The sequence below is a fragment of the Eleutherodactylus coqui genome, chromosome 10 (genome assembly GCF_035609145.1).
Source record: "Eleutherodactylus coqui strain aEleCoq1 chromosome 10, aEleCoq1.hap1, whole genome shotgun sequence".
NCBI classification, from domain to species: domain Eukaryota; kingdom Metazoa; phylum Chordata; class Amphibia; order Anura; family Eleutherodactylidae; genus Eleutherodactylus; species Eleutherodactylus coqui.
The window spans coordinates 142,685,193-142,711,870 of record NC_089846.1 but is presented as its reverse complement, the minus strand read 5'-3'; the positions used below and the strand labels follow the sequence as shown (position 1 = coordinate 142,711,870).

At 54.3% G+C, this 26,678-nt stretch overlaps 1 protein-coding gene across 2 annotated transcripts; it reads left to right on the top strand.

Annotated features, from left to right (window-relative positions):
* Window positions 1-1,563: 1,563 nt before the first annotated feature.
* CCDC97 (coiled-coil domain containing 97) lies at window positions 1,564-25,901 on the top strand. 2 transcript variants are annotated; one of them, XM_066582004.1, is made up of 5 exons: window positions 1,564-1,811; window positions 2,877-3,374; window positions 5,198-5,452; window positions 22,927-23,053; window positions 24,344-25,901. In XM_066582004.1, exons 1-5 carry the CDS (start codon window positions 1,724-1,726, stop codon window positions 24,480-24,482), a joined length of 1,107 nt encoding a protein of 368 aa, XP_066438101.1. In that variant the 5' UTR covers window positions 1,564-1,723; the 3' UTR covers window positions 24,483-25,901. The 2 variants fall into 2 exon arrangements, with proteins under 2 accessions (XP_066438101.1, XP_066438102.1); XM_066582005.1 differs by lacking the exon at window positions 1,564-1,811 and adding an exon at window positions 2,097-2,207.
* The last annotated feature ends 777 nt before the right edge of the window (window positions 25,902-26,678 follow it).

Here is a 26,678-nt window from a genome sequence, read left to right as displayed (position 1 = left end):
CTCTGCCCGGTGAGGTCCCTAAGGGCCTCTTTAATATACAGTAGCAGAAACCCTGCGGACCCCTACAGGATGCTGAAAGTCGGGTGGAGAATCCTATCCGGTCACCAAGAGAGTTACGCCGCCACTTATGAATACTCCAAAGTGGCGAGAGGAGGGGTGGAGCAATGGCCGAGCAGCCAATCAGATTGCAGCTCTCATTTCCCAGAAGCACTTGCAGGCAACCTGATTTGTTGCTATGGGCAGCTGCTCCTCCTTTCTTCCCCCCCTTCTGGGCATACAGCTTCCAGCATTGGGGTTTGTATGGAGAGCCGATGCCGCTCCATACCGGGCAGGTGCCAGCTGCTTCTGATAGCGCCAACGATGATCACGGCTGGTAACCCTTTAAATGCCCCAAGTCGAGTTTGTGGCTCCTAAAGGCCCCCGCGATAAGTTTGCAAGGTGCCGTTCGGTTGCCATGGTAGCCAGGGGTCTTCTGTAAGCCCCCAGGGTGTAATGTAATACTGTGCGAGCGATCAGATGATTGGAGGTTCACGTCCCTCCGGGGACTAAAAAAACGTGATAATAAATAAAGAGGAGCAGAAAAAAAACCCCATATTTATAATAAAAGAATAAACCCGTATTTGGGGTGGCTGCACCCATTAGAGGTACGGGCCAATGCCCACGGGCGGAATGCCACTGCGGGAAAGAAACTGCCATCAATGGAAACCGGCCATCAAGCTGCAGCGGTGGCAGCACAGGGCGTCACGTGATTGGGCCCGCCGCCGGCCGTGTCATCGCTGTACTGCCCATGTCTGCCGGCTCACCAGACGGGGAGTGTGGGGTCTTTGGGGCGCCGTGCCGGACCCCGCTGCAGTATTCCGTGGGCAGAGCCTGGCACGGCCGCGGGCGGGAGGCTTAACGCGTGATTGGGCCCGCCGCCGGCCGTGTCATCGCTGTACTGCCCATGTCTGCCGGCTCACCAGACGGGGAGTGTGGGGTCTTTGGGGCGCCGTGCCGGACCCCGCTGCAGTATTCCGTGGGCAGAGCCTGGCACGGCCGCGGGCGGGAGGCTTAACGCGTGATTGGGCCCGCCGCCGGCCGTGTCATCGCTGTACTGCCCATGTCTGCCGGCTCACCAGACGGGGAGTGTGGGGTCTTTGGGGCGCCGTGCCGGACCCCGCTGCAGTATTCCGTGGGCAGAGCCTGGCACGGCCGCGGGCGGGAGGCTTAACGCGTGATTGGGCCCGCCGCCGGCCGTGTCATCGCTGTACTGCCCATGTCTGCCGGCTCACCAGACGGGGAGTGTGGGGTCTTTGGGGCGCCGGGCCGGACCCCGCTGCAGTATTCCGTGGGCAGAGCCTGGCACGGCCGCGGGCGGGAGGCTTAACGCGGGATTTTTCCCACATGATGAGTCAGACGTCACCAAGAAAAGTGTAATAAAAAGTCATATAAACTCCACAGCGGAAAACGGCGAATCACCGGCAGGAGGCGCGGACGGGGGCGGTCGGGTGTACCATAAAGTACAACGTAACAGACCCGAATGCTCGCCGCGCTGTCCTGCTTGGAAGCGTAATAAAGCGATGGCGCTTCCGCCGCAGTGCGAACGCCCTGAAAACAATCCCCTACAAGGGGGAAAGATTGCATATTTTCGCATTTCACTCCACTTAGAAAGTTGTAAACGGTTTTCAGTCCATTATAGAGATCACATAGAACCAATGAAGCACACGAGCCGCAAGAAACCGCCATGGCGAAGGACGAAGAAGAGTCAGGAACGGACCGAAGGGGGAGGGCGAAACCTGAAGGGGTTAACATCACGGGGAATGCTGCTTATGGTAAGTTTCTGCAATAGATCTGTATATACCAACAGGATAATGTATAATTAGATACAACTGTGATGTGACCCGTAAAGGGGCGGGGCTTAGACATAACTGAGACGTCACCCGTAAAGGGGCGGGGCATACGGCCTACACGTAATCTATAATGGCTTCATGACACAAGGACATGAACGGCGCAACCCCGACGTCTGAGCACCCGGGTACAAGAAGAAACGGGAGGAATTAGGAGGCGCCGGCTCGGCTCGTACCGCCGCTTGTGGGTGTAGTAAGATGGCTGCTGGAGCACTTCCGGTTGGCGCGGCGCAACATCCGGGAGAAGCAACATGGCAGCTTCCAGTCCTGTCAGTCAGGAGTCACCGGGGAAATCGGCGTGCGAGGCGGAGGAGGAGGACCGTAAGTCGTGGGCTGGAAGCAGCAGCAGTGTGTGACGCTATGGGGGGCTGCCATGTGGTACCCAGAGGGGCGCTGATAACAGGCTGGCTCTCCGCCCCCGTGAGGCGCGCCCGCGGTCCCTTCTGTGATACAGACTTACATTTTTGGCGTATTGCCGCCTAATTGATTTTTTTCATGGTTTTAATGGGGTACGGGGTGTTTGGGGGTTTATGCTTTAATATCTAATATCTGAAACATTTCAGCCGCTCTTTTCTGTCTCCGTCCTTATATACCGCAGTACTTCAGTATTGCCTGACAGTGACTTCAGTGTTGCCCATAAGCCCTGCCGCGGCGGGGGGCCTTCATTGGCGGCGCCTCGTTGGTTACCTGCTGCGGTCGGAGCGTTGTGGTGAGTGGCTGTCAGCTGCCTCCACACCCCCCCCCCCCCTCCCCCTCCCCCTCCCCCTCCCTCTTGGCGACTACATACCTGCGGCGGGGGGCCTTCACTGGCGGCGTCTCGTTGGTTACCTGCTGCGGTCGGAGCGTTGTGGCAGTGGTCAGTGGCTGTCAGCTGCCTCCACCCCCCCCCCCATTGGTGACTACATACCTGCGGCGGGGGGGGGGGCGGGTCAGACTCGCTACATCTACAGATCCAGGAAGAGCACCAACAATTGTTTGTTACTCCCTCAGATGCCGGATCGGCCCCTGCGGGGGACGTCCACAAGAAGCCAGACGATGACCAACCCGTCTGCGACGATGAGATGGACACTTATATGGACGATGGCAAGGTGCTGGCCAAGGCGTTGAAAGTGGCCCGCAAACTGGGCAGCCGCGAAGACCCCATAAGTGAGGCCCCTCCGGCTCTGGACAACGGCACTCTGCTAGATATGTTCAAGGAGATCAGCTCAAGCCAAGTGGCGATCCGCAGCCAGCAGATGGGCGAGCCCGAGTTCAGCCAGGAGCAGAAGATGGCCATGCTGCTGGACCTGTACACCAACAAACCGCTCGTCTTCCTGGAGCGCTTCCGGAAGGTTCTGAAAGAAGAACATCTTGAGTGCTTCAGCCACTTATCAGGGGACTACACTGCTGACTTCTACTTCAAGGAGATCCGCAAAGACTCGCTCAAGAAAGTCCATCATACGAGGGTCCGGAACAAGAGGTACGCAGCCCTCCAGCAGCTGATCTCAGGTAGGACATTCTCAGAAGGTGGTCTTCACCATCACAGGTTAGTCGAGGGTTCTTGTTGTGGGTATCCCCAGTCTTGCAAGGAGGTCTTCAGGCAAACGTTGGGACCCTTCACAACCATCCGCCTCCTATATTCCTTGCAGTGGCGTCTGTATGAGGATTACACTGCACCCTTGTACATGTCTGGGCTGTGTCCTATGGAGCCGCGGGGACTCTGCCTGTACTACAGGGGTCTCTGCAATGTCCTAGCCAGGGGGCTTTTCTGAATATTAAAAAAAAAAATTAGCAAGGGGCAGATGAGCGGCTAAAATAAAGAAGAAAAAATGTACTTGCCCCATACTATGTCCCCCGGCTCCAGTCTGGTCCAATGCCGAAAGCCGCTCCCTGGATCATGTGCTGTTCGTTGCAGACGTGACTGCTGAGGACAGGGATTGGTTGCAGTGGTCACATGAACAGTGAATGGCGCATGACCAATGCAGCATGGCAGTTGGAGGCTTTAATATGCCCTTTGGGTCTTCAGCTACGGTGGCCTGTGAGGCTCTATAATACACTGCAATACTGAAGTAGAACAGTCTATTATAAGAATGATAAAGGTTATTGAAGTCCCCTAGGGGGAGAAGAGGAAAGCCTAAATAATCCGAACGCCTCCTTTCTTGTTTACTATGCAAGAATATTACAAAGTTACAAATCTGGTAATCGCCGCATTCGTAATAATCCAGAGAAAAATGTTGTACGCTCTTTCACCTGCACGGTGCGCGCCATTGGTGGTGACATGATCGTACCGACCCGCAGAATGAATCTATGATCTGTATGGCTGGCCGGAATCCGTTTGGTCATTTTGCCTCTAGGAAAAAATGGAGTAAAAAGCAATAAAACTTATGTGGTTCCAAAAAAATAGCGTAAATGAAGACCAGAGCTCCTCCCACAATAAATCGCGGCCGGCGGCACACGACCAAGTGTGAATAGCAGAATCCGTGCGGACGATCCGCAGTATTCCGCACCAGTTCAACCCATGGAGCATCCACATGTCCGCTCACACGATCGAACAGCAACAGCCCATTCGCAGAGGAAAAATCGCAGCATGCTCTATTTTCATGCGGCTCCTGGGAAGTCAATGGAAGCCCTGCGGCCCTTCTGCAGCTCGCATTGTAGTAAGGTCGCAGGACCCGCGTCATCGTCTAGTGACGGCGTGGGAAAATCTGTACTGCGCATGTCTGAGCTCGCCGGCCGGTCCATCCGCAGTCCAGCAGGCCGCCGGCTCACCACAAGCAATGACGGGTATCTCATTTTGGAAAAAGTTTTGGTTCTGAAATGCTGCAGTGAAAAAAAAAGAAAAAGGAGTTGTTCATTGCGGTGCAGACCGGCGCGTCACGAAGGGGTCTTCACGTTATTTACAATTCACAAGATTAATAGTTAAAAAAAACAGAAAAATCCTTAAAATATTTTCACTATTTGGTTTTAATTAGTAAATATGATGTAGGCGATACGTATCCTTTTAGAGGGCTCGTATCCACAGGATAGCGGGTAACCTTATGGTGGGTGGGAGTCGCTGGGATCAATCCGGAAGGTTCCCGCATGAATGGAGCAGTCGAACCCCACTGATCATAGTTATCCCCCGTCCTGTGGATGCAAGAGACCCTTCTGGACACAACCCCCTTTAATTCTCCCTTCACCTGACTGCATAGGGTCACTAGGGACTTGTTATTTGTATAGCGCAGCACTTTTCGGGTAACTTACATATTGTGTTTGCTGTCCGGAGGGGCGGCGGACCCTCTCGCCTGGTGTCTTATTACCGATAAGTAATCCCGTTGTTTTCCTCTCCATAGCCGGAGAATACTTCAGCGATGAGCAGATGCGAGATCGGGACCCCCTGATGTATGAGCACTACGTGGGCCGGTACCAGAGCGAGGAGGAGATCATGTCACAGAACAGTCGGGACATGGCCGAGGCAACCTCTCTATCGGATGTTCTCCTGAACTCCTGCGCGGAGCAGTCGCTGCAGCGAAGGCTGGAAGCCCAGCGGGAGATGGAGCAGTGCTGTGAAGAGGAGGAGGAGGAGAGCGACGACAGTGCAGAGGAAGGTCCGTCACCTTCACCTCCCAGCCTGGCCACTATTGTAATTCACATGTGGGCTATCTTAAAGGGGTTTGTCCCGGACTACAGAAAGGGGTCTGCTGACTACCCAGATCGGTGTTGTGTGTTCATGGGCTGCGTCTGGCATTATATCTCATCCCCGGACAAGTGAATGGAGGTGAACAGCGATACCAGAAGCATCTCATGGACAAACGTGACGCTGGTTTGCAAACGGCAGACCCGTTTTTCTAATCGTAGACAAACCCCTTCAAGGATTTTTACAAATTGGTGTTTGCTAAATACATTTATTTCATGAAGCTCCCATTATGCTTCAGGATGGGGGACAGAGTTCGTATTCCCCATGTCGCCCCTTGCTGAGTATGCACTATTCTGAGGCTCCGACCTCGACTACCAGCGTCAGTCCTAGATTGGTGCCCTCACCTTCTTTTTGTGACTGGTCATGTGAGCGTGATGGGCACGGTGGTGGGCTGTAGTGCTGGTCGGGTGCTGCAGAGCGCCAACATTGTTATGCCAATGGTGCCCTGGAAGCTTCACTTGTAGGACTGCGTGGGAAGGAACACACTGAGCGATGCTGCTCGCCATCGCTACGGGAGGATGACGGAGATAGGGAAAATAAGAGGGGTGTAGCTGGGAAGGGTGTGCGCCATGTGTGTAACACTTGTAGCCAGTACGAGTGGGCACTGTAACGGGGTTTTTCAGGTTTGACGATCACCAACCTGTGACTTACGGCACTCAGGGGCAGACTGCAAGGTCAACTTATATCCAGCCCCCTGGATCCAGCACTTGTGCAAGATGGGGCATGCTAGCCCTGCAGGGTGCAATTTGGTCCCCAACACATTTGGCTGCAACCGCTGACCATTTCTGATAGGTCAGTTATGGATTTGGGGTTATGGATCGCTTAAAGCGTCAAAACTTTATTTAGTCAGATTCCTTAACGTTTTATTCTAATGCTTGGGTAAACCTGTACGAAGGGCGAGGAGCGCCAAATACACGTAAAACAGCCTGAAAACAAATAGGAATAGAAGATACCGGCCTGTGAAGCTGTCAGATAGTCCTGGGGCGAGGAGCACGCCGAAAGGTGGGCAGTCCTGAATTTAGATGCAACTCCTGCGTCTGCCAATGGGGGAGAAGATCCCCCTTCAGTTTTAAAGTCCCTCCCGGTTCCGCCTCTGCCGTCTTCCTTATGACATCACCGAAGGCTGGCTAAGTAGATGCGCAGATCTTCCAGATGGAAGCCCGATTCAATATTCCGTTTTTATTTCCCTAGGAGGCAGTCCATTAGGGGAGCTATGAGCTATGGCCGCCATGCTTCATCTACCAGACGTGATATGTGCAGGGCTATTAGCAGGTGTGCGATTCCACGAGCCCTGGGATTGCTGGGTTATGTTCGGACAACGCTCCCAGTCCCAGAGATATACCCGGTGTCTGGAAAAAGTTCTTTGAGTTTTCAAAATCCCAGTTATGAATTTCCCCTTTGAATAGTAACAGTTCCCCATGCTACGAAGTCTGGGTGTGTGAATTCGAGACAGGATGGGAGACAATGGTGGAGAGGGACGCCAGGAACAACCTGGACCAAAGATCCTCAGCCAGGTGCAAATGAACATGCAGGTGAATCTTGGGACAGGACACTCGCCCCAACACCTGACAGGATTCATGTGTCTTAGGCTTCATTCACACGGGTGCAACAATTTTCGGCCGGTTGAGTCACGACCCCAGCGTGGCCAAAAACCACGTGAACAAGAGCCAGCCGTCACCAAGTCATAGCTGCATCTCCTGTTTATGCACCCATTCAGATGGCCTGGGTCCAGCAAGTATACGCCGAGCCCGGGATACCGCCGCTGCCATAGACTTCTACGGGAGCCTATGAGAGCTGCCCCCTCCTATTGCAGACAGCCGGCAAGGGGCAGAGAGGAGGAGGAAGGAGTTTAGCAGTCAGGCTTCTCCAGCAGCTGTCATTGGCTCCCATAGGAGTCTATGGCAGCGGCCGCCGTATTCTGGCTGAAGATAGTTCCAGAACTTTTCTGGCCGTCGTAAAAACGTCCGACTGAAATGCGCTCTGTATGCGCTATACTTGCCGGCTCTTTTTACACTGGGGAATACTCCCATCTGCACTGATGCATTAGATGGGCAGCGTGTATCAGCTGGCCGTGAAACCATGGCCAATATACTCTTGTCTGAAAGAGCCCTTAGAGAGCTTTTCCCCAGGTTCTGGTGGAAGATAACAGAGAGAGAATAGCTTACACGCAAAAAAAAAAGGTGTGTGGTGGTCTACCAGTATCATGTCATCACACGAGTGCTTGACGACCTTGGCTGTGTGGCTCAAGTTAGACCAGGGCGATATATTCCCCCTGAGGTTCTTTAGTGGATAGCTCAAATATCACTGCCAGCGGCCATATTGACAATATAGTAATACAAAGCTGCACAAGGGCAGATACAAACACCGCTATACGGAGGAGCATAGCACAGCTCTCGGCCTCTCTGGTGCGGCACTTGGTGCAGGTAGTATTTCAGAAAACCCTTCTTTGGAGGTCCTTGCCCTAAGCTTACTCCTCCTTCCCTGAAATCGTTTTTAAGGACCTTCAACTTTGTCATTGGTGCCAATATGTACCATGACCGCTGGATCCCCACCAGCTCCTCCCAGTGATCTGTCAACCCGATCCATGATGTGCCGAACTCGAGCGCCAGGAAGACAACTATCTGTCCCCCTAATAATTGAGTCTCCCACTACCAGGACCTGCCTAGCCGGCCCTGCGCTCCTATTCCCCTTCTTACTGGAGCAGACATTCCCCTGTAATGACATCCCCCCTCATCTGCCAACTTTGCCAACTTGTTGGGTTGTGCCAGTTCAGGACCAGCCTCCCTGGGTTTCTTCCGTCTACCCCTCCTCCTAACTGTCACCCAGCTAGCTGCCTGCTCATCCTACTCTCCCAAACTACCCTCCACCCCCACATCTACCCCAGCGAGTGCCCGCTCAGTGACCAGCAAACTCCTTGCCATGGTGCCAATGGATCTCAGTGTTGCAAGCTGCTCATTTAGATCCAGGATCTGGGCTTCCAAATGGGCACCACGCTCACATCTGGTACAGCAGTGTGCGCCCTCCAACGGCTGGTCAAGGACGGCATACATGGCACAAGATGTACACTGGGGAGTATTGTCAGTCAGGGAGCTCCTTGTAAATGGATGGAAACCACGTGACTGACACAAGTGAAGACGAGCAGGAACTGGATATGTGGGTCTAAAGTCCCCGAATCTGAAGTCCTTCATCTTAAGTCACACATTTAAGACTAAACTCTTCATACACCCCCCCCCCCCCCTCCCCCTCGTACGCTCGCTGTTATCTTTGCTTTAACCCCTTAGTGACCAAGCCTGTTTGCGCCTTAATGACCAGGCCAAATTTTGCAAATCTGACACGTGTCAATTTAACATGGAAAAACACCAGAAAGGTTTTGCATATCCAAGCGATTCTGACATTGTTTTTTCGCCACATGTTGTGCTTCATTTAGGCGGAAAAAATAGACCGATAGAAATTGTGTTTATTTATTAAAAGCGCCAAAATTGGGAAAATTTTGAAAAAATCGTCATTTTTTCACATTTCCAACTGCAATATCTTAAATATGTGCAAACATAATATAGAAATTTTTGCTAAGATTTATATTTCCACCCGTTTACTTTATTTTGGGCGCACATTGGAAAAACTTTCGTTTTTTTTTAAACTATTTAGGAGACGTACAAATTTAACATTACTTTTTAGCATTTTGAGGAACACTTTGTTTTCCTATACCAAGCCGAGATTGGAAAGGCTCATGAGTGTCAGAATAATAGATGCCCCCCCCAAATGACCTCATTTTAAAAACTACACCCCTTAGTGTATTCACTGAGGGGTCAGGAGTATTTTGGCCCCACAGTTTTTTTTCAGGAATTAATTCAATTTAGAGGAGAAAAAGTAAAATTTCATATTTTTGCAAATCTGTCATTTTAAAGACATATATTTTTTTCCTATAGTTTACATGAAAATCAGGATTTACACCCCAAAATGGATACCCCTATTTCTCCCGTGTTCAGAAATATACCCATTGTGGCCCTATTGTTATATCTGAGTCCACAACGGGGCCAAAATGAAAGGAGTAGTCAGTGTCTTTCAAAACAGAAATTTTGCTTGAAGTCCTTTTAGGCCCCATAGCACACATGTAGAGTTCTTGAGCGCCCAAAACCATAGAAAACCCCCACAAATGACCCCATTTTGAAAACTAGACCCCTTAAGAAATTTATCTAGGGGTGTACTGCATATTTTGACCCCACAGTTTTTGAATGAATTCAAACCAAGCAAAAGGAAAAAATTGTGATTTTCGTTTTTTTGGCAATTCTGTCATTTTAAAAACAGCTTTTTTTGTACAGCACACATATGAAGGAAGACTTGCACCCAAAAATGGATACCCCTGTTTGTCCCGTGTTCAGAGACATACCCATTGTGGCCCTAATCTTATGTCTGGATACACAACGGAGCCCAAAATGAAAGGAGCGACCGGTGGCTTTCGGAACACAAATTTTGCTTGAAGTCCTTTTAGGCCCCATTGCCCACTTGTAGAGTTCTTGAGCGCCAAAACCATAGAGAACCCCCACAAATGACCCCATTTTGAAAACTAGACTCCTTAACGAATTTATCTAGGGGTGTACTGCGCATTTTGACCCCACAGTTTTTGAATAAATTCAAGCAAAGCAAAAGGAAAAAATTGTGATTTTTGTTTTTTTGGCAATTCTGTCATTTTAAAAAAAGCTTTTTTTGTACAGCACACATATGAAGGAAGACTTACACCCCAAAATGGATACCCCTGTTTGTGCTGTTTTCAGAAATATACCCATTGTGGCCCTAATCTTATGTCCGCATGCACAACGGGGCCCAAAATAAAAGGAGTAATTGGTGGCTTTCAGAACATAGATTTTGCTTGAAGTCCTTTTAGGCCCCATTGCCCACTTGTAGAGTTCTTGAGCGCCCAAAACCATATAGAACCCCCACAAATGACCCCATTTTGAAAACTAGACCCCTTAACGAATTTATCTAGGGGTGGACTGTGTATTTTGACCCCACAGTTTTTGAATAAATTTAAGCAAAGCAAAAGGAAAAAAATAGGATTTTCATTTTTTGGGCTATTGTGTCAATTTAAAAACAGTTTTTTTTGTACAGCACACATATAAATGAAGGCTTTCACCCCAAAATGGATACCCCTGTTTGTCCCGTGTTCAGAAACATACCCATTGTGGCCCTAATAGACTTACAGGACCCATGGCTAGGCCTACAATGAAAGGAATACCCGTTGGATTTCAGGGTACCACTGAATAAATTTCAGGCCCCATTGCCCACTTGTAGAGCCATTGAGCGGCCAAAACTATAAAGAACCCCCACAAATGACCCCATTTTGAAAACTAGACCCCTTAACGAATTCATCTAGGGGTGTGCTGCGTATTTTGACCCCACAGTATTTGAATGAATCTAAGCAAAGCAGAAGGAAAAAGTTACGATTTTCAATTTTTTTGGCAATTTTTTCAATTTAAAAACAGTTTTTTTGTACAGTGCACATAGGAATGAAGACGTTCACCCCAAAATGGATACCCCCGTTTGTCCCGAGTTCAGAAACATACCCATTGTGGCCCTAATCTACTTACAGGACGCATGGCAAGGCCTATAAAGGACGGAACACCTGTTGGATTTTAGGGCACAACTGAATAAATTCCAGGCCCCATTGCTTATTTGTACAGAATAAAGATTGACTCCCTAAAAATTCCCCCCCTCCCCCTCCGCGCCCTTTTTGGCGTTCGCAAATCTTAGATAAAAGTAAAAATGTGAACTGTGTAGTATTTCCGAAGACAGGGGTAATTACGGAGGCTGGTTGGAATGGGCCCATGGGGCAATAAAACCGAGTATCCCTCCCCCCCCCCCCCCTCCTCTCATGCTTTTTGGGGGTATTTCATGACCTCAGTGGCGGGTATGGGGTGTAAAAAGTGGTGTTCCGTGAGTCTCCGTAAGCTTGATGAGGTGCAGCGGTCTCACACAGAAGGCGCTCAACAAGCTGCTCCTGGAACTGCATGTAGGCGAGCGTTCCCGGGGCTTCTTGTAAAATACGTATTACAGGTAGCGGTCTGAATAACGCCGGGCTCACGCGGGTGCAGGCGGAATCCGCTTGCGGAGGCCCACAGCGGATCCCATCTGTGAGCCCGGCTGTGACCCTGCGTACGGCTGCGTAATGTACTGCGCATAACTGCGTACTCACACAGTCGGTCATGCACAGTACACCTTTGTTTGTATTTCCCGCACCATCGCTTAGCGATGACACGGATACCCGTAGCCCTTATACAATGTAGTTGCGTATGGACTGCGGGTATATCCATGACCATGGAGCACAATGGGCTCTATGTTGCGGATATCCGTGGTAAAATATAACCTGCTGCGTTCTCTTTTCTGCGAGTGGATTACGCAATTCTGACCCACTAATGTGAGCGGAATTGTGTAATCCAATGCGATTGATCTGCGTATTACCACGGATCAGACGCATGCGGAATCCGTCATTCCTATCCGGTCATGTGAGACCGGCCAAAGGTAGATCACTACCTTTTTATCACGTGACCGGGGACCGCTCAACGAGGCCACCCGTCACTGCTCCAAGCTCTCTGTGACCGTTGGTCGCTGGGAGCAAGGAGATTTTAAGTTTCCTGGGCTCCCAGGCTCCTGCGCATGTGTCCGGCTTTTTGCCGGCAATCGCATGTGCAGAATTCGGGAAGGTCCACGGAGGAGGATCGCGTCGGGGTTCAAATACGCAGGCCTCCGGTAAAAAGTTTAATCTCCTCTCACCGATCGCATCAGTGAGGGGAGATGAAACTTCAAATTTTTTTTTTACTTTTACGTGATCGGCATTATTGGATAATGGCGAACACGTGATCAGGAACCGCTCACCGCGGACCCCCGTTAAATCTCCATGCTCTTGGCTACGTTTTGTAGCCAGGAGCAGGGAGAATTTAAATTATCCTGGCAATCCACAGCTTTTGCGCATGCGTCCGCCATTTTGGCGACGGGCGCGTGTGCAGAAGCTGTGGTAAGGTCCGCGGATAAATCTGGGGGCCTTAGGTACGTACTTTCATCCTCCCTCACGGATATGATCCATGAGGGGAGATGAAACGTACGCTTTTTAAACTTTTAAAAACTTTTAAAAACTTTTTTTTTTTTTTTTTTTAACTTTTTTACACTTTTTTTTCACTTTACATGATCACTGTCATCCATTGGATAGCAGTGATCATGTCCCCGGTATAATCTCTCTGCTCCTAGCTACACATGGCAGCCAGAAGCAGAGGGATTTTAAATTTCCCGGGGCTCGAGCCCGTCTGTGCACGCGCCCGATGTCAATCATCGGGCGCGCATGCGCAGACGGGGATTCGGGTCCCGGGACATCGGGACACCGCTGAGGACTGGGGGTGAGTATTTTCACCTCCCCTCATGGATCCGATCCATGAGGGGAGGTGAAACTGACTTTTTTAAAACTTTTTTTTTAACTTTTTCGCGATCGCCGCTAACCATTGGATAACGGCGATCGCGGTACCGGGGACCGCTCACCGCAGTCCCCGCTGACATCTCCTGCCTCCCGGCTACCTACAGGAGCCGGGAGCCAGGAGATTTTAAATCTCCCGCGCCGCCGGGCCTTCTGCGCATGCGGCTGACGTAATGCCGCCTGGCGCGCACGCGCAGAAGACCGGCTCCGGGCCCCGGAGCGGCAGGAGAGCGGGGAGCAGCGTGCCAGACCTCGGTGATCCGATCCATCAGAGCAGCTGAATCTTTAACTTTTATGTCCTTTTATTTACTTTTTTTGCGATCGGCGCTATCCATTGCATAGCGCCGATCGCAATGCCGGGGGGGGGTGTCCGAACAGCCCGGGATGACAGCTCCATGCTGTCAGCTACCTGCGGACACCGACAGCATGGAGCTGTCACGTCCACAGCCCGAGGGGCACTATTCTCTGCAGGAAGCATGTTTTTACATCCTCAGAGAATAGAGCCCACTTCGGGAGGACGTAAAAACACTATGGGCTGGTCGTTAAGGGGTTAATAGCTCCCAACAGGAGTAACTCCTCCAGTAAAACCGCTGTTGGAGGCTCATCGGGTGGGAGAATGGGGGGGTCCGGGGAGCGTTTGTTTCATACTCGCTGGGTAGGAGAATGGGGGGGTCCGGGGAGCGTTTGTTTCATACTCTCTGGGTGGGAGAATGGGGGGGTCCGGGGAGCGTTTGTTTCATGCTCGCTGGGTGGGAGAATGGGGGGTCCGGGGAGCGTTTGTTTCATGCTCGCTGGGTGGGAGAATGGGGGGGGGGGGGTCCGGGGAGCGTTTGTTTCATACTCGCTGGGTGGGAGAATGGGGGGGTCCGGGGAGCGTTTGTTTCATGCTCGCTGGGTGGGAGAATGGGGGGGTCCGGGGAGCGTTTGTTTCATGCTCGCTGGGTGGGAGAATGGGGGGGGGGGGTCCGGGGAGCGTTTGTTTCATGCTCATCAGGTGGGAGAATGGGGGGGTCCGGGGAGCGTTTTTCATGCTCGTTGGGTGGGAGAATGGGGGGGGGGGGGGGTCCGGGGAGCGTTTTTCATGCTTGTTGGGTGGGAGAATGGGGGGGGGGGTCCGGGGAGCGTTTGTTTCATGCTCGCTGGGTGGGAGAATGGGGGGGGGGGGGTCCGGGGAGCGTTTGTTTCATGCTCGCTGGGTGGGAGAATGGGGGGGTCCGGGGAGCGTTTGTTTCATGCTCGCTGGGTGGGAGAATGGGGGGGGGGTCCGGGGAGCGTTTGTTTCATACTCTCTGGGTGGGAGAATGGGGGGGTCCGGGGAGCGTTTGTTTCATGCTCGCTGGGTGGGAGAATGGGGGGGGGGGGGGTCCGGGGAGCGTTTGTTTCATGCTCGCTGGGTGGGAGAATGGGGGGGGGGGTCCGGGGAGCGTTTGTTTCATACTCGCTGGGTGGGAGAATGGGGGGGTCCGGGGAGCGTTTGTTTCATGCTCGCTGGGTGGGAGAATGGGGGGGGGGGGGTCCGGGGAGCGTTTGTTTCATGCTCGCTGGGTGGGAGAATGGGGGGGGGGGGGTCCGGGGAGCGTTTGTTTCATACTCGCTGGGTGGGAGAATGGGGGGGTCCGGGGAGCGTTTGTTTCATGCTCGCTGGGTGGGAGAATGGGGGGGTCCGGGGAGCGTTTGTTTCATGCTCGCTGGGTGGGAGAATGGGGGGGGGGGGGTCCGGGGAGCGTTTGTTTCATGCTCATCAGGTGGCAGAATGGGGGGGTCCGGGGAGCGTTTTTCATGCTCGTTGGGTGGGAGAATGGGGGGGGTCCGGGGAGCGTTTGTTTCATGCTCGTTGGGTGGGAGAATGGGGGGGGTCCGGGGAGCGTTTGTTTCATGCTCGCTGGGTGGGAGAATGGGGGGGCGGGGGTCCGGGGAGCGTTTGTTTCATGCTCATCAGGTGGGAGAATGGGGGGGTCCAGGGAGCGTTTGTTTCATGCTCGCTGGGTAGGAGAATGGGGGGGTCCAGGGAGCGTTTGTTTCATGCTCGCTGGGTAGGAGAATGGGGGGGTCCGGGGAGCGTTTGTTTCATGCTCGCTGGGTAGGAGAATGGGGGGGTCCGGGGAGCGTTTGTTTCATGCTCGCTGGGTAGGAGAATGGGGGGGTCCGGGGAGCGTTTGTTTCATGCTCGCTGGGTGGGAGAATGGGGGGGGGGGGGGTCCGGGGAGCGTTTGTTTCATACTCGCTGGGTGGGAGAATGGGGGGGTCCGGGGAGCGTTTGTTTCATGCTCGTTGGGTAGGAGAATGGGGGGGTCCGGGGAGCGTTTGTTTCATGCTCGCTGGGTAGGAGAATGGGGGGGTCCGGGGAGCGTTTGTTTCATGCTCGTTGGGTGGGAGAATGGGGGGGGGGGTCCGGGGAGCGTTTGTTTCATGCTCGCTGGGTGGGAGAATGGGGGGGGTCCGGGGAGCGTTTGTTTCATGCTCGTTGGGTAGGAGAATGGGGGGGGTCCGGGGAGCGTTTGTTTCATGCTCGCTGGGTAGGAGAATGGGGGGGTCCGGGGAGCGTTTGTTTCATGCTCGTTGGGTGGGAGAATGGGGGGGGGGGGGGTCCGGGGAGCGTTTGTTTCATGCTCGTTGGGTGGGAGAATGGGGGGTCCGGGGAGCGTTTGTTTCATACTCGCTGGGTGGGAGAATGGGGGGGTCCGGGGAGCGTTTGTTTCATGCTCGCTGGGTGGGAGAATGGGGGGGTCCGGGGAGCGTTTGTTTCATGCTCGCTGGGTGGGAGAATGGGGGGGTCCGGGGAGCGTTTGTTTCATGCTCGCTGGGTGGGAGAATGGGGGGGTCCGGGGAGCGTTTGTTTCATGCTCGCTGGGTGGGAGAATGGGGGGGTCCGGGGAGCGTTTGTTTCATGCTCGCTGGGTGGGAGAATGGGGGGGTCCGGGGAGCGTTTGTTTCATGCTCGCTGGGTGGGAGAATGGGGGGGTCCGGGGAGCGTTTGTTTCATGCTCGCTGGGTGGGAGAATGGGGGGGGGGGTCCGGGGAGCGTTTGTTTCATGCTCATCAGGTGGGAGAATGGGGGGGTCCGGGGAGCGTTTTTCATGCTCGTTGGGTGGGAGAATGGGGGGGGGGGGGGTCCGGGGAGCGTTTTTCATGCTTGTTGGGTGGGAGAATGGGGGGGGGGTCCGGGGAGCGTTTGTTTCATGCTCGCTGGGTGGGAGAATGGGGGGGGGGGGGTCCGGGGAGCGTTTGTTTCATGCTCGCTGGGTGGGAGAATGGGGGGGTCCGGGGAGCGTTTGTTTCATGCTCGCTGGGTGGGAGAATGGGGGGGGGGGTCCGGGGAGCGTTTGTTTCATACTCTCTGGGTGGGAGAATGGGGGGGTCCGGGGAGCGTTTGTTTCATGCTCGCTGGGTGGGAGAATGGGGGGGGGGGGGGTCCGGGGAGCGTTTGTTTCATGCTCGCTGGGTGGGAGAATGGGGGGGGGGGTCCGGGGAGCGTTTGTTTCATACTCGCTGGGTGGGAGAATGGGGGGGTCCGGGGAGCGTTTGTTTCATGCTCGCTGGGTGGGAGAATGGAGGGGGTCCGGGGAGCGTTTGTTTCATGCTCGCTGGGTGGGAGAATGGGGGGGGGGGGTCCGGGGAGCGTTTGTTTCATACTCGCTGGGTGGGAGAATGGGGGGGTCCGGGGAGCGTTTGTTTCATGCTCGCTGGGTGGGAGAATGGGGGGGTCCGGGGAGCGTTTGTTTCATGCTCGCTGGGTGGGAGAATGGGGGGGGGGGGGGTCCGGGGAGCGTTTGTTTCATGCTCATCAGGTGGCAGAATGGGGGGGTCCGGGGAGCGTTTTTCATGCTCGTTGGGTGGGAGAATGGGGGGGGTCCGGGGAGCGTTTGTTTCATGCTCGTTGGGTGGGAGAATGGGGGGGGTCCGGGGAGCGTTTGTTTCATGCTCGCTGGGTGGGAGAATGGGGGGGCGGGGGTCCGGGGAGCGTTTGTTTCATGCTCATCAGGTGGGAGAATGGGGGGGTCCAGGGAGCGTTTGTTTCATGCTCGCTGGGTAGGAGAATGGGGGGGTCCAGGGAGCGTTTGTTTCATGCTCGCTGGGTAGGAGAATGGGGGGGTCCGGGGAGCGTTTGTTTCATGCTCGCTGGGTAGGAGAATGGGGGGGTCCGGGGAGCGTTTGTTTCATGCTCGCTGGGTAGGAGAATGGGGGGGTCCGGGGAGCGTTTGTTTCATGCTCGCTGGGTAGGAGAATGGGGGGGTCCGGGGAGCGTTTGTTTCATGCTCGCTGGGTAGGAGAATGGGGGGGTCCGGGGAGCGTTTGTTTCATGCTCGCTGGGTGGGAGAATGGGGGGGGGGGGGGTCCGGGGAGCGTTTGTTTCATACTCGCTGGGTGGGAGAATGGGGGGGTCCGGGGAGCGTTTGTTTCATGCTCGTTGGGTAGGAGAATGGGGGGGTCCGGGGAGCGTTTGTTTCATGCTCGCTGGGTAGGAGAATGGGGGGGTCCGGGGAGCGTTTGTTTCATGCTCGTTGGGTGGGAGAATGGGGGGGGGGGTCCGGGGAGCGTTTGTTTCATGCTCGCTGGGTGGGAGAATGGGGGGGGTCCGGGGAGCGTTTGTTTCATGCTCGTTGGGTAGGAGAATGGGGGGGGTCCGGGGAGCGTTTGTTTCATGCTCGCTGGGTAGGAGAATGGGGGGGTCCGGGGAGCGTTTGTTTCATGCTCGTTGGGTGGGAGAATGGGGGGGGGGGGGGTCCGGGGAGCGTTTGTTTCATGCTCGTTGGGTGGGAGAATGGGGGGTCCGGGGAGCGTTTGTTTCATACTCGCTGGGTGGGAGAATGGGGGGGTCCGGGGAGCGTTTGTTTCATGCTCGCTGGGTGGGAGAATGGGGGGGTCCGGGGAGCGTTTGTTTCATGCTCGCTGGGTGGGAGAATGGGGGGGTCCGGGGAGCGTTTGTTTCATGCTCGCTGGGTGGGAGAATGGGGGGGTCCGGGGAGCGTTTGTTTCATGCTCGCTGGGTGGGAGAATGGGGGGGTCCGGGGAGCGTTTGTTTCATGCTCGCTGGGTGGGAGAATGGGGGGGTCCGGGGAGCGTTTGTTTCATGCTCGCTGGGTGGGAGAATGGGGGGGGGGGTCCGGGGAGCGTTTGTTTCATGCTCATCAGGTGGGAGAATGGGGGGGTCCGGGGAGCGTTTTTCATGCTCGTTGGGTGGGAGAATGGGGGGGGGGGGTCCGGGGAGCGTTTTTCATGCTTGTTGGGTGGGAGAATGGGGGGGGGGGTCCGGGGAGCGTTTGTTTCATGCTCGCTGGGTGGGAGAATGGGGGGGGGGGGTCCGGGGAGCGTTTGTTTCATGCTCGCTGGGTGGGAGAATGGGGGGGTCCGGGGAGCGTTTGTTTCATGCTCGCTGGGTGGGAGAATGGGGGGGGGGTCCGGGGAGCGTTTGTTTCATACTCTCTGGGTGGGAGAATGGGGGGGTCCGGGGAGCGTTTGTTTCATGCTCGCTGGGTGGGAGAATGGGGGGGGGGGGGGTCCGGGGAGCGTTTGTTTCATGCTCGCTGGGTGGGAGAATGGGGGGGGGGGTCCGGGGAGCGTTTGTTTCATACTCGCTGGGTGGGAGAATGGGGGGGTCCGGGGAGCGTTTGTTTCATGCTCGCTGGGTGGGAGAATGGAGGGGGTCCGGGGAGCGTTTGTTTCATACTCGCTGGGTGGGAGAATGGGGGGGTCCGGGGAGCGTTTGTTTCATGCTCGCTGGGTGGGAGAATGGGGGGGGGGGGGTCCGGGGAGCGTTTGTTTCATGCTCATCAGGTGGCAGAATGGGGGGGTCCGGGGAGCGTTTGTTTCATGCTCGCTGGGTGGGAGAATGGGGGGGTCCGGGGAGCGTTTGTTTCATGCTCGCTGGGTGGGAGAATGGGGGGGTCCGGGGAGCGTTTGTTTCATGCTCGCTGGGTGGGAGAATGGGGGGGTCCGGGGAGCGTTTGTTTCATGCTCGTTGGGTGGGAGAATGGGGGGGGTCCGGGGAGCGTTTGTTTCATGCTCGCTGGGTGGGAGAATGGGGGGGCGGGGGTCCGGGGAGCGTTTGTTTCATGCTCATCAGGTGGGAGAATGGGGGGGTCCAGGGAGCGTTTGTTTCATGCTCGTTGGGTGGGAGAATGGGGGGGTCCGGGGAGCGTTTGTTTCATGCTCGTTGGGTGGGAGAATGGGGGGGGTCCGGGGAGCGTTTGTTTCATGCTCGTTGGGTGGGAGAATGGGGGGGGTCCGGGGAGCGTTTGTTTCATGCTCGCTGGGTGGGAGAATGGGGGGGCGGGGGTCCGGGGAGCGTTTGTTTCATGCTCATCAGGTGGGAGAATGGGGGGGTCCAGGGAGCGTTTGTTTCATGCTCGCTGGGTAGGAGAATGGGGGGGTCCAGGGAGCGTTTGTTTCATGCTCGCTGGGTAGGAGAATGGGGGGGTCCGGGGAGCGTTTGTTTCATGCTCGCTGGGTAGGAGAATGGGGGGGTCCGGGGAGCGTTTGTTTCATGCTCGCTGGGTAGGAGAATGGGGGGGTCCGGGGAGCGTTTGTTTCATGCTCGCTGGGTAGGAGAATGGGGGGGTCCGGGGAGCGTTTGTTTCATGCTCGCTGGGTAGGAGAATGGGGGGGTCCGGGGAGCGTTTGTTTCATGCTCGCTGGGTGGGAGAATGGGGGGGGGGGGGTCCGGGGAGCGTTTGTTTCATACTCGCTGGGTGGGAGAATGGGGGGGTCCGGGGAGCGTTTGTTTCATGCTCGTTGGGTAGGAGAATGGGGGGGTCCGGGGAGCGTTTGTTTCATGCTCGCTGGGTAGGAGAATGGGGGGGTCCGGGGAGCGTTTGTTTCATGCTCGTTGGGTGGGAGAATGGGGGGGGGGGGGTCCGGGGAGCGTTTGTTTCATGCTCGCTGGGTGGGAGAATGGGGGGGGTCCGGGGAGCGTTTGTTTCATGCTCGTTGGGTAGGAGAATGGGGGGGGTCCGGGGAGCGTTTGTTTCATGCTCGCTGGGTAGGAGAATGGGGGGGTCCGGGGAGCGTTTGTTTCATGCTCGTTGGGTGGGAGAATGGGGGGGGGGGGGGTCCGGGGAGCGTTTGTTTCATGCTCGTTGGGTGGGAGAATGGGGGGTCCGGGGAGCGTTTGTTTCATGCTCGCTGGGTGGGAGAATGGGGGGGTCCGGGGAGCGTTTGTTTCATGCTCGCTGGGTGGGAGAATGGGGGGGTCCGGGGAGCGTTTGTTTCATGCTCGCTGGGTGGGAGAATGGGGGGGTCCGGGGAGCGTTTGTTTCATGCTCGCTGGGTGGGAGAATGGGGGGGTCCGGGGAGCGTTTGTTTCATGCTCGCTGGGTGGGAGAATGGGGGGGTCCGGGGAGCGTTTGTTTCATGCTCGCTGGGTGGGAGAATGGGGGGGTCCGGGGAGCGTTTGTTTCATGCTCGCTGGGTGGGAGAATGGGGGGGTCCGGGGAGCGTTTGTTTCATGCTCGCTGGGTGGGAGAATGGGGGGGGGGGTCCGGGGAGCGTTTGTTTCATGCTCATCAGGTGGGAGAATGGGGGGGTCCGGGGAGCGTTTTTCATGCTCGTTGGGTGGGAGAATGGGGGGGGGGGGGGTCCGGGGAGCGTTTTTCATGCTTGTTGGGTGGGAGAATGGGGGGGGGGGTCCGGGGAGCGTTTGTTTCATGCTCGCTGGGTGGGAGAATGGGGGGGGGGGGTCCGGGGAGCGTTTGTTTCATGCTCGCTGGGTGGGAGAATGGGGGGGTCCGGGGAGCGTTTGTTTCATGCTCGCTGGGTGGGAGAATGGGGGGGGGGTCCGGGGAGCGTTTGTTTCATACTCTCTGGGTGGGAGAATGGGGGGGTCCGGGGAGCGTTTGTTTCATGCTCGCTGGGTGGGAGAATGGGGGGGGGGGGGGGTCCGGGGAGCGTTTGTTTCATGCTCGCTGGGTGGGAGAATGGGGGGGGGGGTCCGGGGAGCGTTTGTTTCATACTCGCTGGGTGGGAGAATGGGGGGGTCCGGGGAGCGTTTGTTTCATGCTCGCTGGGTGGGAGAATGGAGGGGGTCCGGGGAGCGTTTGTTTCATACTCGCTGGGTGGGAGAATGGGGGGGTCCGGGGAGCGTTTGTTTCATGCTCGCTGGGTGGGAGAATGGGGGGGTCCGGGGAGCGTTTGTTTCATGCTCGCTGGGTGGGAGAATGGGGGGGGGGGGTCCGGGGAGCGTTTGTTTCATGCTCATCAGGTGGCAGAATGGGGGGGTCCGGGGAGCGTTTGTTTCATGCTCGCTGGGTGGGAGAATGGGGGGGTCCGGGGAGCGTTTGTTTCATGCTCGCTGGGTGGGAGAATGGGGGGGTCCGGGGAGCGTTTGTTTCATGCTCGCTGGGTGGGAGAATGGGGGGGTCCGGGGAGCGTTTGTTTCATGCTCGCTGGGTGGGAGAATGGGGGGGTCCGGGGAGCGTTTGTTTCATGCTCGCTGGGTGGGAGAATGGGGGGGTCCGGGGAGCGTTTGTTTCATGCTCGCTGGGTGGGAGAATGGGGGGGTCCGGGGAGCGTTTGTTTCATGCTCGCTGGGTGGGAGAATGGGGGGGTCCGGGGAGCGTTTGTTTCATGCTCGCTGGGTGGGAGAATGGGGGGGTCCGGGGAGCGTTTGTTTCATGCTCGCTGGGTGGGAGAATGGGGGGGTCCGGGGAGCGTTTGTTTCATGCTCGCTGGGTGGGAGAATGGGGGGGTCCGGGGAGCGTTTGTTTCATGCTCGCTGGGTGGGAGAATGGGGGGGTCCGGGGAGCGTTTGTTTCATGCTCGCTGGGTGGGAGAATGGGGGGGTCCGGGGAGCGTTTGTTTCATGCTCGCTGGGTGCCCCGTTCCAGCGTTGTGTCCCCATGCAGACAGCGCAACTCTCTTTTTGTTTAATAAATTTTTATTGAATTTTAACATTAAGGCGTAAATGATATTGAACCTAAGCAGAGCACTCATGGCTCCATGAATATTATTGCCATAAATTTCCAATCAAACAGAGATGCGTTTTGCTTGAAATTTGTCATCTCGCAAACAGTGACATATACAAAGACAGGGGTTTGGGACCAGGGAGGGAGGGAAGAGCGGGAAGGGGGGGGGGGGGGGGGGAATCCAGGTATTGGGTTCGGTGGTATAGAGGCCAACCTTGATCGTTTGGTTCTATATGCAAGAACCTGTTTGCAGCCATCTGGTGAATAAGGGTGTCTCCCGAATATCTATCCACAACGCCCAGGTCTTATAGAAATTATCGTGACCCTGGGGGTCATCGGTTAGCCTCAGTCTCTCCATCCGGGCTATTTCATCCATTGCCCCCACCCACGCCTGCCTGGGAACCTCCCTGTCCTGCTTCCAGAACCTAGGGATTGATAGACGGGTTGCTAAAAGGAAGAACTTTAAGAGGCCTTTTTTGAGGGACAGGGTGTTGGGGGCAATTGACAAAAGCGCCAGCTCCGGTGTCAAATCCAGAGTCTCCCTGCACGTACTCTCGTACAGGTTTTTCATTTGGTGCCAGATGGGCGCTACCATGGGGAGCGCGACTCTTTTTCAGACAGCTCTGTACGAGCGTCCTCCCATTCATACCCCCCTGGACACCCAATGAGTATGATCTGCAGCTCCCCAGACTCCCTGCCCCTTTACCTCATGGTCTCGTAGATGATGACAGGTTCCCTTTAAAGGGGCAGTATCGTATCCTTGAACTATAACCCTTCTCTTGGGTAACGGTCCTGTGCATGTTTGTGGCTTAGACCCCTCTGAGCAGAATGTCTTCAGCAGTAATACTGCCCCCTTATGGACAAGAACACGGGTAGGAGATGTTCTCTACCCAGCTGGGCTCTCCCTGTACTTCTATTGTACTTTCTGAAGCAGTATATATGTATATGTAGATATGTATTAAAGGAGCGTTGCACCTGCTGTCTCTGGGTTTCCTGCTTTACTTACTGGGTCCTTTTCTCCTCCAGAGTCTGAGCTGCAATCTGATGAAGAGCGAGAGGTGGACAGCGAGGAGCGGGCGCTGATGAGGGACGAGTTCGTCAGCCGCATGCATCAGAGGTTTTTGGATGGAAAAGATCGAGATTTTAACTACAGGTCAGTGAGGTTTCATGTCTGCAGACGGCGCGGGGGAAAACTTATCAGAATTGCCAACCAATTAGGGAAAATTTGTCTATTAGAGGTTGTGTACTGACAGAGCGCCCCCTGCTGGAGGGCCATTTACATGTGACGATTATCGCTAAAAATTAGCTCAAATGAATGAAAATGCAAAAAAATTGTTTACTATTCATTTCCCGGTATCGGTGACTTTGTCAGCTTCTAACCCATCGCAGGATCACGGGATTCTCTGTGCGTGTAAACGCTCCACACATAGAAGGTAAAGCGCTGAGCAAGAAGCCCACGATCCAGGGGTGAACTCTGCCTGTCTAAACGCTCTGCACGAGCGCTAATGACTAGTGATGAGCGAGCGTACTCGGTAAAGCACTACTCGTCCGAGTAATGTGCTTTTTTCCGAGTACCTCCCCGCTCGTCCTGAAAGATTCGGGGAGCGCCGCGGAGCGGGGAGCTGCAGGGGAGAGCGGGGAGGAACGGAGGGGAGATCTCTCTCTCCTTCTCTCCCGCCCGCTCTCCCCTGCTCCCCGCCGCAACTCACCTGTCAGCAGCGGCGCTCCCCGAATCTTTCAGGAGGAGCGGGGAGGTACTCGGATAAAGCACATTACTCGGACGAGTAGTGCTTATCTGAGTACGTTCGCTCATCTCTACTAATGACCCCAGCGGTGACCTCGGCACTTGTGCAGTCGTTTGAGGACTCTCCTTGCAGTTTCCATACCTCCCATTGGGTTATATAGACTGGCTCCACACTTCGTAAACTCTTCTCCACCATGGGCCTGCTGTGCGGACTGATAGTTGGATGGCTGTAATAACAATCAGCAGTCGGACCACCTCTGGGGTATTCCCATCTGAGATGTTTATGGCATATAGAGAATATGCCATAAAAGTCTGATAGGTGTGGGACCCGCATGGAGTTCTGGGCCCAACTGAGCGCAGCTCAACGCGTTGGTAAAACTTATGGAAACGGCCGTTCTGTAACTCCCATAGAAACAAAATGGAGTTCTGATAATAGCGCAGCCCACTCAGCGGTTTCTGTAACTCTTGTGCATTCCTGCCAACTGCATTCAGCCGAACCGGGGGTGGGGGTGGTTATAGGTGCCGGTCCATGTCTGGGACCCACACCTATCAGACTTTCATGGCCTATCCTGTGGGTCCGCCATGACTGTCTCAGATGGGAATACCCCTTTAACGCTGGGTAAATGAAGAATGCCCACAGCTGGAACATCCCGTCTTTCCTTTCATTAATCTCGTATTTCTGCTGTGTTTCTCTGGCAGTGAAGTCGATGATAACCCGGACTTTGATAACTTGGACATTGTCAATCGGGATGAAGAGGAACGTTACTTCGACGACGATGATGAGGGTATAGATGAGATGGAAGCAGAAGAGGAACATAGGGTAAAGGGACAGCAGTGAGTGATTATCCTACATCTCTTAAATGTTCTGTGGACCCCAAACCGTGTGCATCACTGGGATGGCCACTAGATGGCAGCAGATATCTAGTCGTGCTTATTGGCAGTCCCATACAAGCGGAGGCGTTCTCCCAATATCGGACTTTCCACTAAAAAACATGTTTTTGTTACATCCACAAAAGTCTGGAAATGCCCTGAAGACAATTTATGAACTGAGAGGGTGATAAAACAAATGCCAGCTTACAGCATTGTACAAACGACCTGCGGATGACGCCGTTCCATGTATGTTTGTACTTTATGTTCTGTTGTATTGTATGTTCCAAACCGTGTCCGAGATGGTCACATATAAAGTAAAAGCGGGCTGCAACAAGGCGAGGCGACAACCTGCTTCCTCTGGTGCCTCTGTGAGAAAACCACGTACTTCTGAAGAAACAAAGGAGCAGTTTAAAGGTTGCTGTGAGAAGTAACATTCTGAAGGTCTCTTCTTGTTCCCTCGAGGTTTGTTTGGGGCAGCTGAGTGACAACCCAAGTGAGCGTAAGACTAACATGTCACTTATCAGTTCATAGTTTGGATGACTCAGAATGCTCTAGCGAATAGACTGCGGGCGGTAGGTGTGTATATAGGGATCCTTCAGGTTAGTCCTTGTTTTCACCCGGAGTGGACAAACTTTTTGGCAAGATTCACAATACTGGGTTTTTGTTTGCAACATCCAGCCCCCCGGCGTTCTCCAGGTAAGGTGTCGTGTATGGCTCAGTATTGGGGCAGCAGTTGATCTGTTTCTGGAGTTATTTTAATATCTTCCCCAGTGGTCACAAGGTTGTATCATGATGTTTTACTCAGTAGTAGTGATGGAACTGAGGTATGTGGTACAAAGTGCTTCAGGCCACTGTATCACACAGGAGAATAGCTTTTAGTTAGGTGACTCCTCTCTCGCTATGGCCTCTAAGCCCCATCCCACCCACCCTCATCTGACTGCAGTCATCTGAACCCACCAGCTGCCGTGTATACGGGTCTGCTGACATTTCCCCAACTGATTATGTCAGGTAGAAAGAAGGATTGGGCACGTTGAATTGCAACACCTGATCTTTTTTGTCTCTCCTGGAAATGAGTTGCTTCCCAGCTGCCTGGCAGTGGATTTTTTTTTTCAGCTAACCAAGCATTGGTGTGTGTAGGGGAGGTGGGGGAAGGCTATTGAAGGTATATGGGCACCTTTCGGGTCGGTTCTCATTAGGATTAACTTCTATAATAAACGTACATGAAAACCTGCATACGAATGTAGACCACCTTAGGCATACCTCCATGATATTAAACGGATCGCCACACCTTTCTACACCTTTAAGCCTCTTTTTACATTTACAAAGTAGGCATTTTTTTCACTGCAAACTATTTTTTTTCTTAATAAAGTTTTGTATTTGAACACTTTTTTTTTTTCTCTCCCCATTTGATAGCAAACAACGCAGCCGTTAAACACACAGCCGTATCTTTCCACTAACTGTGATGTGAACAAGTAGATGGTTTTTGTGGGACGGAAAAGTGTAGTAGAGGACGCGTTATCACCCCACGAAGAAAAGTTCACACCATGAAGCCATACATTGTTCTACTTCGTGTGTGTGTGTGTGTGTGTGTGTGTGTGTGTGTATGTGTATATATGTATATATATATATATATATATATATATATATATATATATATATATATATATATATATATATAATGTGTGATTCACAGATGCTTCAGCCCTATTATGAAGAGTCCTGAAGGGCTCATTCACATGAGCGTGGTACTCCTCGCAGCCCTTTCGCTGTGCTGGCAGAAGAGCCGTCAGACGGCGTCCGGGCTGCGCTGCACAGGCCTGGGATTATGACGGCACGGCCATGCGCAGTGTGACTTCTTAAGAAAACATCCCCTGCGTTAAACGCTGTCCTTCTGCAAGCATTGCAGTACGTATGAAACGCGCAGAAATGGAGCCTGCTGCGATTTATTACGCCTGCGTTTTTATACGGATCTCCCCTCGCAGCTCCAACGCAGGTGTGAAGGGAAGAATGAAAGCCCACAGACTCCATTCACAGGCGTGTTACACACGGGAGATACATGTATGTAATACGCGGTGACAGTCCGCCGGTGTGAATGAGCCCTAAGGGCGCCCACCCACTGGCGTTTGCGATTTTCGTGCGTGAAAAACGCGGCGTTTTTCCCGCG

Coding starts and splice junctions, on each gene's coding strand:
- CCDC97 (XM_066582004.1), top strand. CDS start 1,724: ATGGCGAAGGACGAAGAAGAGTCAGGAACGGACCGAAGGGGGAGGGCG. Junction 3,375..5,197: donor CCTCCAGCAGCTGATCTCAG/GTAGGACATTCT, acceptor TCCTCTCCATAG/CCGGAGAATACTTCAGCGAT. Junction 23,054..24,343: donor GATCGAGATTTTAACTACAG/GTCAGTGAGGTT, acceptor TTTCTCTGGCAG/TGAAGTCGATGATAACCCGG.